This window comes from Numenius arquata, chromosome 11 (assembly GCF_964106895.1).
Source record: "Numenius arquata chromosome 11, bNumArq3.hap1.1, whole genome shotgun sequence".
NCBI lineage: Eukaryota > Metazoa > Chordata > Aves > Charadriiformes > Scolopacidae > Numenius > Numenius arquata.
This window is the reverse complement of record NC_133586.1, coordinates 12,211,971-12,228,979: the sequence shown is the minus strand read 5'-3', so window position 1 is coordinate 12,228,979 and position 17,009 is coordinate 12,211,971. Positions and strand designations below refer to the sequence as shown.

General features: G+C 41.6%; 1 protein-coding gene across 1 annotated transcript in view; it reads right to left on the bottom strand.

Moving 5' to 3' along the window:
• Positions 1–969: 969 nt before the first annotated feature.
• FBN1 (fibrillin 1) overlaps positions 970–17,009 on the bottom strand; it is a 154,825-nt gene continuing 138,785 nt past the window's right edge. The window contains exons 54-65 of the mRNA XM_074155888.1: positions 16,130–16,252; positions 15,573–15,704; positions 14,840–14,965; positions 14,090–14,296; positions 13,372–13,497; positions 13,032–13,154; positions 11,989–12,105; positions 11,068–11,196; positions 10,091–10,210; positions 6,519–6,750; positions 5,316–5,490; positions 970–2,846 (exon numbers count right to left, since the gene is read on the bottom strand). Of these exons, the coding sequence (XP_074011989.1) occupies positions 2,457–2,846; positions 5,316–5,490; positions 6,519–6,750; positions 10,091–10,210; positions 11,068–11,196; positions 11,989–12,105; positions 13,032–13,154; positions 13,372–13,497; positions 14,090–14,296; positions 14,840–14,965; positions 15,573–15,704; positions 16,130–16,252 (2,000 nt within the window). The 3' untranslated portion in view covers positions 970–2,456. The remainder of the gene's footprint in view (positions 2,847–5,315; positions 5,491–6,518; positions 6,751–10,090; positions 10,211–11,067; positions 11,197–11,988; positions 12,106–13,031; positions 13,155–13,371; positions 13,498–14,089; positions 14,297–14,839; positions 14,966–15,572; positions 15,705–16,129; positions 16,253–17,009) is intronic.

The window sequence follows — 17,009 nt, the reverse complement described above, 5'->3', positions numbered from 1 at the left end:
CGTCAAATTGAATACAGGAAATTATTTTAAATTGCACCGTAGGTTACAAACCACTTCTTAATTGCAGTTTTCGGGCAGTATTATGATGCAACCCTTTTGCTTCACAGAGACCCTAAGGAAACTGCAGAAATTCAAGCTAATGTAAATAACTGTACACATATAGCAACTAAAACTGACAGCCAAAAACGACATACCAGTTAAAGGGCACTGCTGCAAAGAGACAACTGAATAATTGCACAAGAAAATGGATTTTTATGTGCAGATCCGTACAGCAAGACTGGGCTTTCCATTTTTAAATCACTAGAAGAGATGCTGTCAAGATTTCTTGTTTCTGCAGCATACCGAAGGTGATTTGTAGAACCGTGCAGGCAACACTGGGGCTGCTAGAAAACAATCAAGGAACCTTTGGCACGAGAAGGTGTCACACAGCAGCTTACACGCTAAATCAACTCCACCGGACAGAGTCCTGACAGGTCTTTCTGGAACCATTCTCCTCAGTTCCTCTCGGTGTTTAAGGGCTGGAGAGAAAATATTCAAACCATACACTTAACTATAAACCGTATGATCTTGCACACTGACGCTGGCATTAAAAATCACTCCCAACCTGCTGAAATTAGAGTGCCATTTACAGCTGCAAAGCTCTGATTATATTTTGCCATAGTTATGCAACATGTGGAAAAAATACACTGTTCAACATTTTGGCACACTGATAAATAAAATCCAGACATGTTCTATTAAAAATATCAAAGTAACCCTGCGCACAAGCTCCTTTTTATATAGTTATATTTGTTATGCAGAAGAAATCAAAGAGAGCTGAAATCTAATTACAGAACATAATACAATTTGGGGTGAATTATTACAGTACATTTCCCTTCCAAAGCCATTATAGTTCAATATACGTTCCTTCTATCAACTACAGTGTTGTTCAATCAGCAGTTTCAGCGACACAGCTGGCATTATTTTTTCTTCGAGATTTTATAGCATCACACCTCAGTACAATATTCTGCTGCTAAAAGATACACCACAGCACTTGCGTATACAAGAACACCCGCACTATTTAATAATTCATTTGATATTAAACCCAGCTACAACTTGTGATGGCTTTTGGTATTAGATTATCCCTTTTTTTATCAGCCTTAGATTATTTGACAATAGCTGTTGAAGTGGGGCTAAAAGAATGGAATATCTTAAGTCAAGGCAGTTTTAGCAAACAAGGGTTTTCAAATTAATTAAATATGTTTTCTGTATAATGATTTAACATCTGCTTCTGCATGTTTTGGCTATCAAAGCTACTTATTGATGGGATTATTCAGCTCAAGTCATTGGAAATGTTCTAACTTGCTTTCCGGAGTCACAGAATAATCTGACAGAGGTCCGCTGCTGTTCAGATTTGTGAAGGTTTCTGTATTTCTTCCGTTCCTCCTTTGCATGAAGACTGACCAAATGGCAGCAGCACACCTTCAAGGAGAAGTCACCTGTGCGCAGATACACAACCAACCCTACCCATAATGCCTGAAACGTAAGAATGCAGTTTATCACACTTGTAGCAATAACACAAGGCCACAGAATAAACTAAAAAAAGAACTGTTTTATTGTGACATTTATGACATTGAACCCTTCTTGATATGAATGACTATGGGTACTCTTGACACGTTACATAATGTCATGGTGTAGGATGGCACTGATTGTCATCTGACTTTTGAGAATGTTTAATGGTCCCTACTGACCTCAGTGCATTTTGGCAAGTCACAGAAACTTTATCATCAGGTTTGTGTATACAGTTAACAAGTAGTTGGTCTTATAAGCACCATTACAAACCCTCACATTAAGGGTATTATTAATCTAGTTTACAAATGCTTCATTGATAAAAATAGCATGATTACAGTATACACACACTTAATTTACATGTAATGTATTATAGGCATAACTGAGATAAACTACTGAGCTAACTTTGGTTGATTGAAGTATTTAGACTGAATAATGGCAATTTTGGCTTCTAAGTTGTGTAAATATTACAGTGCATTTATAAATCTAGGTTGAAAATTTACTAGCACCAAATGGATATCATAAATGGCTGACCTAGTAAGTTGTAGTTGGAGAAGCGAAGTTTAAGAATTACAAAAATAGAGCTGTCCATCAGTTGAAAGCACATTCTTGTACCTCTGCTGAAATGATGACGTGTCTCAGCATCAGTGGCCAACTTCCAATGATAAAAGTCCCAGTTTTCAAGATTCAACATATCAAGGTAGCTCAGCTACAGTTAAAAGCCTGAGAAAGTGGTTGTTTTGAGCTAGGGTATTCATCCTGTACCTTGTTTATGTAATAATATAATAGTGCTCGTTCATACAAATGTACTCATGTGAGATTGTACCTATGATATGGAGAATCTGATTGGGAGGAATATTCAGTCCTACCTATCTATCTTTGGTTTAATTATTTGGTCTTTGGTTGATGAATTAATGAAGCAATATCTGAATTTTCATTTTCAGGTTATCTCCCAGCTCACCACTGAGGTAGTCTTTGTCATGTTTCTCTTCAAGCTGGTTAAGTTCCTTCTTTTTATAGAGTGGAATACTACTGATTTGTAATGAATAGTTTCCAGGCACTGGCTTCTTCTTTGTGAAATGAAGGTAACTTATCCCGTCCTTCTTATTGATTCTAAAGAAACCGTCTTCGTTTCCAGAGTCAATTAAATATCGGTTATGGTTTGTCAGTGTTGTGAGGGCAGGAAGCAGTTCCAGGATGCGATCTTTGTTACTGAGATCCGAGATGTTGATGGAGAAGACTGCTGCTTTCTCAATATCCCAGCTGGCGAGACTGATCGGCGGCTCCAGCTCTTGCTGATCCTGCACAAGAACAAACGACGTTAGATGGCTTTGTCAGAGCATTTCACATGCGCCAATGTGCATGTATTTCTTACCCAGCTCATTCATTATTAATTAAATAATTTCTAAACGGATGTTCTCCAATCTCATCTGTCAAATCCACTTTCATGGGCTTAGGACGTGTCAGGATAAAGTACAGTCTTTGTGACTGTCCCTGTGTGGGTAACGGGAGCCTGAGACACACACTGAAGGTTGCTGTGTGTGGGTCCCGCTGCCTGAAAACAAAGCCTCTCCACGCTTGGAGTCTGCGACCAGTCTGTGACCATGCTGCTACAAAGGCATACGCCTCCTCTCTATCGGGGGAACCACAAGCTCATGTGAACAACGACATGCAGAAGACAGCAGGGCCTGTGGGGGAGGCGTGTCATTTAGGGGTGCTGCTTTTCACGGTTCGCTTTGTTTAGGCGTGGAGCCGGGGTGGCCCGTGGGTGCAGGGGGTGCTGGAAAAGCAGCATCGCCCCTCACCTCCGAGTGATGGTAACTGGGCTCCCCCTGAGTCCCCTGTGCATGAGTCACGCTGCAACGATAACCTTTCAGACAGCACATTGGCTGTAACATTTTCATTTGGAAAGCAAGGGAAGCTCTGCGTCACCTTTGAGACAAATCCAGCACTAATCACAGAGAGTACTGAAACACACTGAAGAAACACAGTTTACAAACCCACTCTGCCCAAAATCAAACATCCACACTCTTCTGGACAAAAGCACTCTCCTGTCTTCCTGTATCAGCAGAGCACCATGCACTGAGCACCTAATGGGAACAGCTAACAGGCTCCCAAATCTCCTGTAACGCGTGGAAAAGCAAGCTCTTCGGCACATCCACATGAGCAGAGTACAGGTGACGTTTAGCTCAGGACAGTGATGGTGTGGCAACATTTTACAAGAGTGTTCAGCGTCTCTTGGTTATATGTAGAATGCAACACACACATTTGCAAACCCAGACACATACTTTCAGCTGAATGACAAATACCTGCACAGTCTAGAGACTTGCCATGACCTGCTGCTTCTCTGGCCAGGTCAGGCAGATCCCTTCACCTGTAACATCACTGTCATCTTTGACTGGATGAAAAAGTGAGAAGTCAAATGACTATGGACTTGGTGACACTTCTACAACCTGTTTACAGTTTGCTGAAGTCTGCATATAATTAATGTGAACAGTAAGTTTTAACCCAGTGACTGGTGCTGGACATAGGATTGGATGACCAGACTGGGCCATTTTGACTTTAGATTAGAAGTGGTTAAAATAAGCCAATGTGGGACTCCCCAGGTAATGGAAAAAGTTTGATTTTTGTGCAAGAGGGACTTACAGTAACATTAATTACAAGATCATGCTTCTACTACGACTTCTGCACTCATACTGGGAGACGTGGTGCTGGAAGTCCAGCTGAAGACCACAGAGAATTGCAACCACCTCAATCCCATCATGTCTCACTGTTGTAATTCAGAATCAATTCAGAACAAACCTCAGCAGGAGGAGCGTGGGGAAGGATTTACTTGAATGCCTTTTGGAGAAATGTTTGCTAAAAACTACAGGAACATACGTCCCCCAAGGACTAGTGAAAAGGGATGCCTATCCTTTGCATAAAGACAAAACTTGTCACACAGCAGACTAGTTTTCGTGTAAATGTAAGTGCTGAAACCACTTATGAATATTTGGTTAATAAAAATAAGTCAATGGCAACAGCTAGGAAGAAGTGGAGTTGTGTGAACATCGCAATAGATGGTAAGTGTGACACTGACACTACCATCCTAGTCACAGGCAAATGGAAACCTGCCTCTGTCCCCAGCGACTTCCTAGCAATGACAAACAAAGTTTTGCCTCCTGTTCTGCTGCCTGGGCCAGTGGCGAGCACTGTGCGTGGCCTCACTGGCTGCCTTGGCCCCAGGATGGCAACCTGGGTGACTGACCACAAGGATCTGGACAAGCCCCAGGAAGGGCTGCAGTCCTGGACTCCCTCCAGGTGAGGTGTTTGTGTCCAGAGCTCTCTCTTTGCTTTGGAGAGGGCTCCAGCCGCAGACACACAACATGGTGCTGCTTGGCAGGGTCCACATCCATCCTGACCAACACATCCTGCCTTTCTGGCCACAAGACCACACAAACCTTTTACATACTCGCCATCCTCTGACACCATGAGCCTGCTTTGCTGGTGAGAAGACTGCCCTCTAGACAGCTGGATGGGCATTTATTTTAGTGTTTGATGCGACATAGATATTAGGTATGCAGGGGCTTCAGAGGATGACCTTTGCCTAATGACAGTGAACAACTTCAGAAAGCCCCCCCACAGACTACCTGACATCTCAAACCAGCTCTTTGCTATACTTTCTTTGGGGTGTACATTTCTCCTGTGGGATTTTATCTTGGCACACCTTCTTTTGACACTGGCTTTCACAAGACAGCCACAAACCCTTTCCCCCCAAAAGGGTCAATTACCTCTGCTTCATTTGCAGTTTCATTAGCGCTTCTGCGTTTCCTTCCTCTCTTGGGATAGCCATTGATTTTACATTCATAACAAGCTTCTGGAGAGAGGGAGTTGTCGTCTACTTCTCCACTGAGCGAGAGCTCTTGTCCTTGACCTTTCCCTAGCCCCACTCCAGAAACACAGTGTCTGAGGAAGGAAGAAATCAAAAATTAATTCCAGTGAGACACAGATCTTATCAAAAGCTGAATTTGGGGGCTGTGAATACAAATAATAAAGCAATTATGTTGCACTCATTTCCGAGGAAAAAATTCTGCTGAAGTGAACAGGCAAAATTCTCACTGAATCACAATGCAGCTACCTCTGATTTCGAGAACCTGGCTCCATAAGGCTTTGCCTAAGAGAGATCTGCCAATATTTAATAGTTTTAAAACACAAGGCTTAAGCTCTGAGAATTTATTAGTAATTTCTCTTATCCAACCTGGAAACATTAAAAGAGGCCAATTTTCAGAAACTGCTGAAAAATCTAAAAAGTGAGGTCTTTCATAACGTATACCGAAGCTTTTAGTCACTTCTAAAATTTAAGCCACAATCTTTTTGCGTTCCATTTGAGTTACTTGGTCTTACACGATGCACAGCCCTCACACTCCCACTGGGGCAACTGAAAATTGGTTTTCTTGATAAAGCAGACATTTGTTCAAAAAATGATTCATTTGGAACACAGAAGAATATGGAACATACAAGAACATAAGAGCACACAGAATTGTTTTTCCAACCAGTAGGTGAAGACACTTGTATAATATTTGGTTTTGGAGCTGGCCGGGGGTGGTGGTGTTATTATTTTTATTTTATTTTTAAGGAGACAAGTGATACACCACAAATCACGGTGAGGGGTGTGAGTTCCCAGGCGGCAAGCTCAGAGAACTTGGCTGGCTGCTGGGGTGTGCAGGAGAGAGGTGAAAGCTTAAAAAGAGATGACTGAACCTGCTAGCCCTGACCAAATTTCATTAAGCATCAACACCATGTTCCCTTCCCTTCGTTACCTTTCCCCTCCCTCATCTCCAAAATCAGCAGGTGCATTCATCTCTTGAGCACCTCCACAACCCTATCTCTCTTTCATTGGTGACAATCCCCCCGGTTCTGCTGCTCCACACCACAGAGAAATGAGTGGATTGTGTCCCCTTTATGTCTGTTAGGTTAAAATAAGAATCCCTTACCCTTGTCCTATTCTGAAGTAACCAGGTGGACATCCACAGACATAGCCACCTTCAGTATTTGAACAACCATAACTGCATGGAGCTTGTGCAGAACCGCATTCATTGATATCTTGGCAACCTCCACTAAACTGCTCATACTGAAATCCAGTAGGGCACATACATTTATAGCTTCCCAAAGTATTGTGGCAAGATGCTCCTCCACAAATGTGTGCACTGAGACATTCATTTTCATCTGGAAAAGAAGCAGAACATTTCACGTTAACTTTTACTTTCGGGTATAGTCCAACCTACCCCTTCAGAAAGGTCATGCTTGACTGTTGCTAGACATATTGCCACATCTGAGGAACAGAAACAGAGAACAGGGCTTGGCCTCACCCTTGGCTAGGGCAGCGGTTGCTAGGAGATGACTACAACCATACAACACAGCAACGTTTGGGCTACTCTACAGAAGATGTTTCATGCCACGTCAGCTCACGCTCTGGAGAGCAGAGAAGCAGAGGAGGCAACTGTTTTTTTTGTCCAGAAACATCTGAGAAGAATAAAACTTCGTACAGCCAACAATCTGGTCCAGCAATCCCATGTTCGTAATGCTATTCAACATTAAAGGAAAAAGAGTAAGAAATCAAGCTCTGACACCTTTTCCAGGCACTGAAAATCCCTCCCTGCACACATTTAAATATGAGGTACAGGTAAGGTACAGGAATAAGTAGTGAAGTAAAAATAAAAGCAGCTGTAGATACAAAAGACTGTCACATTCTGAGCCAGCCCTTTTCCAAACTTCCCAAGTGCGGCACTGTAGGAGTTCGAGGTCAGTTCAGGCTTGTTTACTGTAAATGGCTAGGTTTTTTAATGTAGCTGGTCTGAATTTTTTTGTCTGATGTGGCTAATTGCTTTGAAATGTTCTCAATGCTATCGTTCCCTGTCTTCTGTGATAAAGCAACTGCATACATTCATTGCGTGTGCGCGCACATGTGTAAGAACTGTCATCTGAACACTGTATGGATAAAATGTAAAGCAGAGAGCAGCATCTCTGACTTAAGCATCCAGGTTACAGGACAGTAAGTACTAATTCAGAGCATTACTGTCTTTTTCCAAACAATGTGGCTGTTTGTTCTTTGTTTAAAAACAATGCCTTTGCTTCTTGCAGCCTGATTTACAGCATAGTGCACTACAGAATTGCCTGGGCAGGAGATACAGTCACACACAGCACAAGACATGGGAGGAACCAAAGCATTCTTCAGTGATTATCTAAATATGTGTTGCAGCAACATCAAAAGTCCCTGAACACTTCATTAAATAAGCAAAAAAAGACACAAACTGTTTGCAGAGCTGGGATTGCCAAGGAATATGAAGGAATTGTCACGGAAAAACCTATTAGATGGATTCTTCCCCGTGGTACACCCAGGAGATCTAGATAAGTATCTTAAGCATATAAAGTTACAGACATTACAATGTGAACATGTGGAGACCACAAGGTATTAAAACCTGGGGCTGAGTTCTGTGTCACTGAAGCCTGTTTTGCCATGAACTGAGAGCAATGTTTCAGTAATTGTCATACTCAACACAGCAATTATGTCAACATCATAAATGCACCTTTGGGCCACAGAAAGTTACTGCACCAAGAGAAGATACGCTCACTTTGCCTTCCTCCACAGCAGCAAGAATGTGGACGCCAGTGAGGTCAGTTCCCGTATTTTGGGTGATTGTTGGAAGAAAAAATATTTTTTAAAAAGTGAAAAAAACAGTTACAGGAGCCTCGGACTCTGCACGAGCTGAGCTGTCAGGCACCAGCCTTGCTCTTCTACGCTCTGTGCTCTGCAACACATAGCTCTGCTGTGCTCAGCTTCAGCAGGAAGGACAGATGCCATCAGGACTTGAGGAGGAAACCAAGCCTCCTTCCCTGTAGTTTTGGGTTTCTGCCTGGACTGCCCCATGTCCAAGAAGGTGGAAGTGACAGTTGAGCCCTGCCCCAGTTGTGGCTCTCGGTTTAATTTTCCCTGGTGAAGTTTCTGGTGATCAGTATTTGCTGCGCCAAGGTTGAAGCCTTTCTTTTAGAGGGGGAAATGCCAGTGCTTGTGCATTTTGAAACTGATATTCCCTGTATAAAATTTAAACAGTAGTCAATGGGTTCAAAAGCTGGAATAACAGTGTATACCTGGTCTGGAAATACACTTAGTTAAATGCTACCACCCAGGAAGACTTGGAAACAGCCAAGATGTTTTACAAAACCAAGAGCTGCGCTTTTTCAGATTCCAGAATCTCCTCCAGCAGCCAGACCTGGTATTGCTGGTTTGGTTGCTGTTTTTTTTTTCACCCTCCCACACATTAAATTCTGATTTAACCCTAAGTTCTTTTAGTTTAATTAATATTCAAAACCACCATATGTTTATGCTCCCTCCTTCTTCTCTTGTATGTTAGAGGCATGGGGGACTGGAGCACAAGCAAGCAAACGTCACAGAAAGGACTGCATAAAATGTCAGGAGGCTTAAATGTCAGGTAAGCATAATTAAAAGCAGAGACCTCCCTAGAGCACCACAGTGATAACAAGCAAAGGCATTTTTATGTTTCTGACAGCAAAGAAAGCCAAACAAAGAGTTATGAAGCCCTTTGAGAACAAAGAGGTCATCAAACACATCTCTGGGTATGCACACAAGACTAGCTTGTAAGAAGCCCGTTAAATATGACTAAAAATGCACGTAACTGTCACTATGTCACTAGAGGAAAAATTATTCTTTTTTCTCTTTTTGAATATGTCACACGCTACACTGCTAAAACGTGCAAAGACTCTTCCCATGACTTCTGCAGAGGACCCAGTTCTGTCTGCTCAAGTCACTTCCAGCATCAATGCTCTGCACACGCAGCCCCATCTACGAGGCCTCAGAGACTTGTGACAGAACCAAAGTTTAGATAGGGAAGAAACAAGCATTTTAATTCACCAATGTATTTACTTCTTAACATAAATAAAGAGCACTAGCATTTGTTATTGACAACCATAATTGTTCTCTAAGCACTCATTATAAACTATCCCAAAGCTGCAAAGAAGCATCTTTAAATTCTGTTCAGAGAAGAAGCTTAAACACAGCAGCCTTCCTGTAGGTGTTGTTAGAAGGATAAAAGCACAGATCAAGTAGGACTTCAAGAAAATTTTAGATGCTTTGGTCCAGAAATTTAATTTTGCAATTTAACAATCCAAACTTGTGTTTCTGAGTCTGTCAAGTTCAACCCACCACCAGCTCTCAGACAGGACCTGAGTCTGAGCAGAGACTGTTGAACGGCTGAATAAGACTTCCTTTGTTCAGAGCACAAAACACATGAGTAACACAAGCTCTCTCAAAGTCAACTTCCAGCACCCTCAAAGATAATTTTGTGCCTAAACACTTGTCAAACCAGGACATTGGCTACTGGGTGCTTCATATCTACTCTGCCTTTCACAGAAGCACACATTTATAATGCCAAACTTAAACTATAATCAGAAAAGGAAAATACGGCAAACTGCACCATTGCCCTTCACTTCTTGATGCTCAAAAAGTTAACACGTGCTTTAATGTATGAATTTAAAAAAAGTGACTTGCCAACACATTGGTTCCATTGGTAATGCTGGAGATATCCTTGTGGGCAGCTACACCTGTATCCTCCAATTATATTTTGGCAGCCATGCTGACACCGGTGGTTTCCATCACATTCATCAACATCTGAAAAGGTGACATACACTCTAAGTTTTGGAAGAGAAGCTCAAATTACACTATATTTGAAAAGTATGTTACAAATAATCACATATATTCATATATCATATATGTAGAGGTATATTTCAGGATCTTCAAAAACCTGATCAGTGCTGGGAGACCACTTTGGGCCTTTTAGGTTTGGATTTCTGGCTCCACAGCAGGTAACTTAGGGCTGAAAACCACTGAATGCTCAAACTGAGCCACAATTTTCAGAGTTTTTTGCATTCTGCTATGGAGCAGACAGCTGAAAGCCATCTGTATATGGGACCCCCAAGACTTTCCTAAGGCTTCCAGCTCCACAGCAGACAGTGCCTTGCTTTTACCTAAACATCCAACCTAGGAATCCCGGGGTATCTCTTTTCAAAGTAAATTAAACTCTATCCCAGGAGAAGGCTCTACAGGCTCTCGGGACCTAGAGGAAGAAAGTCTGCAGCCCTTGAACTCTCTTTAGCAGGTCGCTTTGGAGATGCAAGACTTCCTGTCATTGGTGAGTTCCTCAGAAATCCATGCAGGATTCAGCAGAAGTTCCCTGAACTTACGATGCTTAAATTAAAACATTCCAGGCTAAATTGAAGTCTCCTCAGAAAAATATCTGTCCAGCTCTTCAGCATCCTGCAATATATCTATTTATTCAGGTCCATGGAGATAAATACTGTCTTGTTGCTAGATTTCCACACCCCCCCACTTCCCTTCAACCTACACATGCTTACTCCATAGGTTTTGGTGCTTACTCTACAGGTCCCTCCTTGGATGACAGTATGGCTAAGAGACAATGAAGGAAAGCAGCAGAAGCCCAAGTTAAATGCACTGTGTGCTGTACTTACCCTCACAGCTAAGTCCAGTTTGATCAAGTGAGAAGCCACGTTGACACTCACAAACAAAACTTCCTGGTGTGTTCTGGCAAATGCCCTTTGGCCCACATAAGTTGATTTCAGTAGCACACTCATTATTATCTGAAGGAAATCAAAGCCTAAGGGTTACTTTTTATTCCTTGTTGTGAAGACGATCGTTTAGAAATGCTACCATGAATAGTTTATGACAAGAGGTAAAGAAACACCAGTAACGTAGCTGTCTTACTGGCCTCTCCATTTTTCACTGTGCACTGCAGAAGGAGAGCTTACATTACCTTCTTTTTCATTTGAAAACGCTAACAGCAGCTACAGGAAGGGAAACGTTCCTTTTCTTCACCAAGAATATGGAGACTGATGTTCTAGTTTACACACAAACACCCCCAAATTCACACCGATACTACAGGATCATCAGACTGCCACAAGCAGGATCCAACTTGCACAGCAGAAAGTGTTTTGCAGGAAGCATTTGTTTAACATTTCCACAGACATAATGGGTATATGTTTAAAGGGCAACTGCACAAATGTACATTTTCTCCTTTTTGTTTCAAGAAGCCTTGCCATGATCTCTCATGTGGGCCTGGCAATGAATTACAGGAACAGAACTAGAACTAATTTTTGCTCAATGGGTAAGAAACAGTAAGGCAAGAATTACAAATTAGTGTTTTTACTGTCTGATTCTTGCAAGTGCAAAATTCAAAGACATGGCTTCTGAAAACAAGGGAAGGTAGGAGGAAGGGCCTCTTGCATCTTCTGCTCTGGCGGGACTGGGATCAGAACCTGGCCTATGTTGCCATTTGGTTTCTCAGGAAGTCCATTTCACCTCCTTGCTACTTTGCTTCTGGAATAAGTGTCATGAAAGTCCCAAACCTGTGTCTACATTCCCACATCACTTACCAATGCAGGCTGTGTGGTGCTGCGTGAATCCAGGAGGACATTTACAAGTGAAACCCCCAATAGTGTTGACACAAAGGAACTGGCAGTTGTGCTGCTTTGTTGCACATTCATCAAGATCTAAAAAAACCCAAGAAAATATCTTTCACTTATGTTCCCTGTGGAGGAACTGAGACAGTTCAGTTGACTTAGAGAGAAGTGACTGCAGATAAATAACACATCAAATAAAGCCCCTTGAATCTAGGTCTAACTTTCCACACTGGCTTCCAGCTCCTCTCACATGAAGCCCCACATGTAATGAATGGGCTTTGGAGCTAACGCTGGATTACAGACACCACTCCAATCTGTCAGAAAGACGCTGTTATATAATAAATGTCTGCTCTCCCTGCAGTCAATAAATGGGAAGCCACCATCTTCATGAGAAGCAGTGGCAGATTGCAAAATGGTATTGCACTGAAGCATGCTATTACTCCAAAAGAAATATTTAAATGCTGATGACAAAGTACACTGTCATTTCCCATGCCAAGTTTACAATTGCTGCTCTAACTTGTGCGGTTTCAGTCAGATCTTTGCTACCAAGATATATAAATAAATGAAATTATAATGAACATTTCAAAATCTCTCCTGCACTGCTGTTCCTTATTCAGCAGGCTGCAGAGGTGTTAGGTTAAACTCTGTTGATGCTGGACAATGCCCTGCAAACTATGCTCATCTTTCCATCCGTTAAGATACATTTATCACTGAAAAATATGGCATAAACCAACACGCTTACCAAAATAAGACCAATCATATATGCTATCAGTTATGAAGTCTTTTAAGACCCACTGCCATTAGCCTGCAAAAATTCTTGTGATCTACTGTTCAACCAGATTATCAAGAACTAACTGAAACAACAGCTCCATCCTATGCAGGCCACTTCCACTGTCTTTAGTGTAAATACTCACATGAATCAAGGAGACAGATTTACATCACTTAAAATGTCCTTGGATTGTTATTTGCCTGAGAAACACGACGTTTTTGCAGTAAATTCTTTGCTTGATTTTTACCTTTGCAGCTTCTCCCATCTTCTTGCAGGATGTACCCTTTTGGACATGAACACTGGAAGCTCCCCTCTGTGTTTTTGCAGATGAAATTGCAAGGTTTGGGGGACTCATTACATTCATTCAGATCTAGAAGAAGCAAAACCAGATACTTCAGTGCTAATAGCCAAGATGTGTGATAATGTTTTTCAAAATGCTTAGGAGATATCAGAAGAAAATCAAAATACCCAAAACATTCTAACGAATGACATTTTCTTTTCTCGTTTTTAAAGATCTTTGTATTTCCTTCTTCAAGTCATCTCTTAGTAATAAAATTTATATACGTATACCATAATGAAAAACCTACCTATGCAAATAGTGCCAGTTATATCTGTAGTATAGCCAAGCTTGCAATGACAACGGTAAGATCCCCTCTCATTGATGCACTCCCCATTACGGCAGACATCATGAATAACCTTGCACTCATCAATATCTGCAATTAAATGAGGGTTAGTTCACAACGGAAGAAGAACTGATTTTATACAGCTGCAATAGATTCTTGTGACCTATTGACACAATTCCCCCCCTACATAAAATAAATAAAATTACATAAAATAATGAAATCTTTCACAGATTAAGCAGAAATATTAAGTGTAAAAATACAGAATGGATCATTAATCTACCTTTTAGATGCAACGAACAAGCCTTAAGTAGAAGTGAACAACCGGAGTTGATCATATACTGGCCTCCATAAATCAAACATCACTTTGCTTTCATGTACACAAATAGCTCTTAATCTGTCACTACAGCACACTAAAATGTGAGAGTGCAAATTCTCATTCGAGTGCATGTCAGTCAACCAGCATGCAAAATAAGTATCTGCTAAGTTGGGATGGATGCCCTTGGCTATGTACCCTCCTCCCAAAGGACTGTACTCTCTCAACACGAGAACTCTCAGAGAATTTTCACTGATACCCAAAATATTTAGAACCTCACAGTGGTTCAAAGATACAAAAGAAAGAGTTTATAATTTAATCATGGAATTTGACATTGTGTAAGAGGGCCTTTAATAGAAAAGTCAGTACCTGCTCCATTAGACATGTATCCTCGGCCATGAGGGCAAAGCTTCTTGAAGGCCACGGTGCCTGGGAAGGGGCAGACCTCGCAGTTTTGCCCCCAGCCTCGACCACCATCACAGCAGCATTCAGACTTGGTGACAGAGTTCCTGTTGCTTGATCCGATTTGACACATACTTTGTAAGACTTCAGTGAAGCAGTAGCCCTCCCTGTTGTCTGGAAGACAAATTATGCGTCACAGAGAATCCTAATGGTGACGACCTCCAGAGGGTCATGAGATATTAGGAATTTAGTCAGAAATAGAAAAGAAAGGGCATACTTCACCCTGGGACTGTGAACTGAGAGTGAAAGACTACCAGCAGTAAGAAAGAGAGCACGATGTCTAAAGGAAACAAAGAAGACAGGAAATTTAGCAAAAGGTGGAAGACAAGTTACATTATGCTTATATGTTTCTGTTTGAATCCAGAGAAAAAAGACTGGCTGAAAATCAGCACCAAAGAAAAGGCAGAGTCATTCCTGGCTGACTGAAACCACCGAACAACTAGCTTTCATAGCAAGCCAACCCAGCCGGACGGGCTGAGCCAGGCATACAGTTAGCATGAGAAGAACAAACTTGCAGGAGGGCACCTACTCACATGCCTTCCAGAAGACATGTAAATTCAAAAGCATGTTTACTCACTACACATTTCTAAGTTTAAGTTCAACCATGGTTTTTGCTATCAAAATGATAGTTCATTAGGGTGACAACGTGCGACTTACCAAGGCATTCATTCTGGGCATCACTGACAGTGAACCCCTCGTTGCATTCACATCTGTAACTTCCCACTGTGTTTACACAACGGCCATTCTCGCAGAGCCCAGGTTTGGTCTGACATTCATTCTCATCTGTGTTTTTGAAATGATATGACAAAAATCAAGTTCCTTAAGTGGATTAATGCAGGTTAGAGAAGTATGGAGGTCTTAAGCTGTGCATTCTGCCTGATTAAACTTGCATAATTTATTTTTTTTAATAAAAAGTCTAACTTATTCAATTTTCAGAGGAAAGATGACCATCTAGCTCACAATATTATATATTTTGTTACTACATTTCCCCTGCAATATATTCCTCACTGGTTTTCAAAATTTTTCACAGTTATAGCTGCACTTCTGAATGCCATCCAGTTTTAAAATAATTCAGGTCCACTCTCATTCACGCTAACAGAGATAAACAAGCTTAGAGCAATGGGTCCAGTTCTCTGCATTCTTCACTCAGAGCAATTCAGCAGCAGCAGTACAAGCTGACTGTAAAGACAGCCACATCCACATTTTCTACTTGCTGCCCATGTGTGCACACCTGAACAGCGAAGCAAAGTGCGTATAGCACCAGCAGATCCATTACACAGGTACTTGTGTAATTCTTCCTCCGAGTTCCTTCACACTGTTAAATCCAACATTTTCAGCTCTGCTGAGGGACTGTGTGTTTCAAGAGTTTCAACACTTCAGTGTCACTTACCTATACAGCCTTCCCCATCTGGTCTGCGCTGATAACCTGGTCCACAGATACACATATAGGTGCCAATTAGGTTTTTGCACTCCATCTGTTTTGAGTCACAGTCATGAATTCCTTCTTCACACTCATTCTGATCTAAAACACAAGGTTTAGACTTCATTATAGAAAGAGACGATCCTGGAAATTCACAACAGTAAATTCTGACTTTGGAATTTCAATTGTAATCAAACTCTACAAAAACTTTTATTGTGCTAAACTAAGCATAGGATGTACTAGCCTAGAGCAAATTGATTTCTCCCCAATGCTCATTTTCAGGGCAAGACAAAGCTGTATCATCTGATATGACCTCACTTTATGCAGATGTGTAAGTTTACAGGCAGGACAGGGCTAATACAATCAACTGCATAATGCAAACCATAGAATTTCATCCCAAATTCTTTTTGACTCAGTTACTTCCTGGGATTAAAACACTGGCCCAATAGAGCAGTGAGTCAGAGCCCTACCCCAGAGGAACTTGAAATCATTATCTCGTAACTGTGACAGCCTGGTAGGAGCTTTACCTCTGCACATTCTCCGGTCCTCTCGCAGAACGTACCCCGCGGGGCACTTGCATTCATAGGATCCAAAAGTGTTCACGCAGCGGAAAGCGCAGAGCAGAGGGTTCTGAATGCACTCGTTGACATCTGGATTTGAAGCGACAAAGACCATGGGGGAAATGAAACATGCTTTTGTAAAACTCAGCAGACTTGAGCGCACAGGTTTTAGGTACAGGCAATACCACAGATGCCAGTTTACTGAGGGCTAAATTTTAATAGTTGGGGACCCATGGTTCTACTCATCGTGGAGTTCTGTATAGGAGCAGGCACCAGACATGCCAGGATGTTTGCACGGCTACCTGAAGTTTCCGTATCTGCATCGGCAAGCAGCCAATGGAAATAATTTCCAGATCCATGCTGCCAAAATACTGTCTGAGTAAAAACTGTATCTTTTCCACATCCAGGCTCAGTTTTTATGACTGGTTATTTTTAAATTCTAGATGCACTAATTCAGCATCTTCATACACTGAATTCCACTAAACAATATTCTTACTAGAAACATAATTTTGAAGTGCATTTACATATGCTCTGGGCTGCTTGAGTAATTACTGCTATATAATGATGTTTATGCACTCTGCTCACTCCTCCTCTGCAATTTGAGCTTTCACCCAAATTCCACAGGGAAGTGAATGAAGCTCTAACTGGATATAAAACTAAAGCAAACTGATGCAAAAATAGAAGCATTCTTTTGTATGGGCTTGCAAACAAATAGATTGTGGCAGATAATTTAAGAACAGCTGTGTCAGGTCAGAAGAGAGTGTCAGAATGTCCTAGGACATTCTCTCCTCTCTGGTTGTAACAGGAGGAAAAGAGCATTAAAAAAGAACCCTTACCATGTATGCAG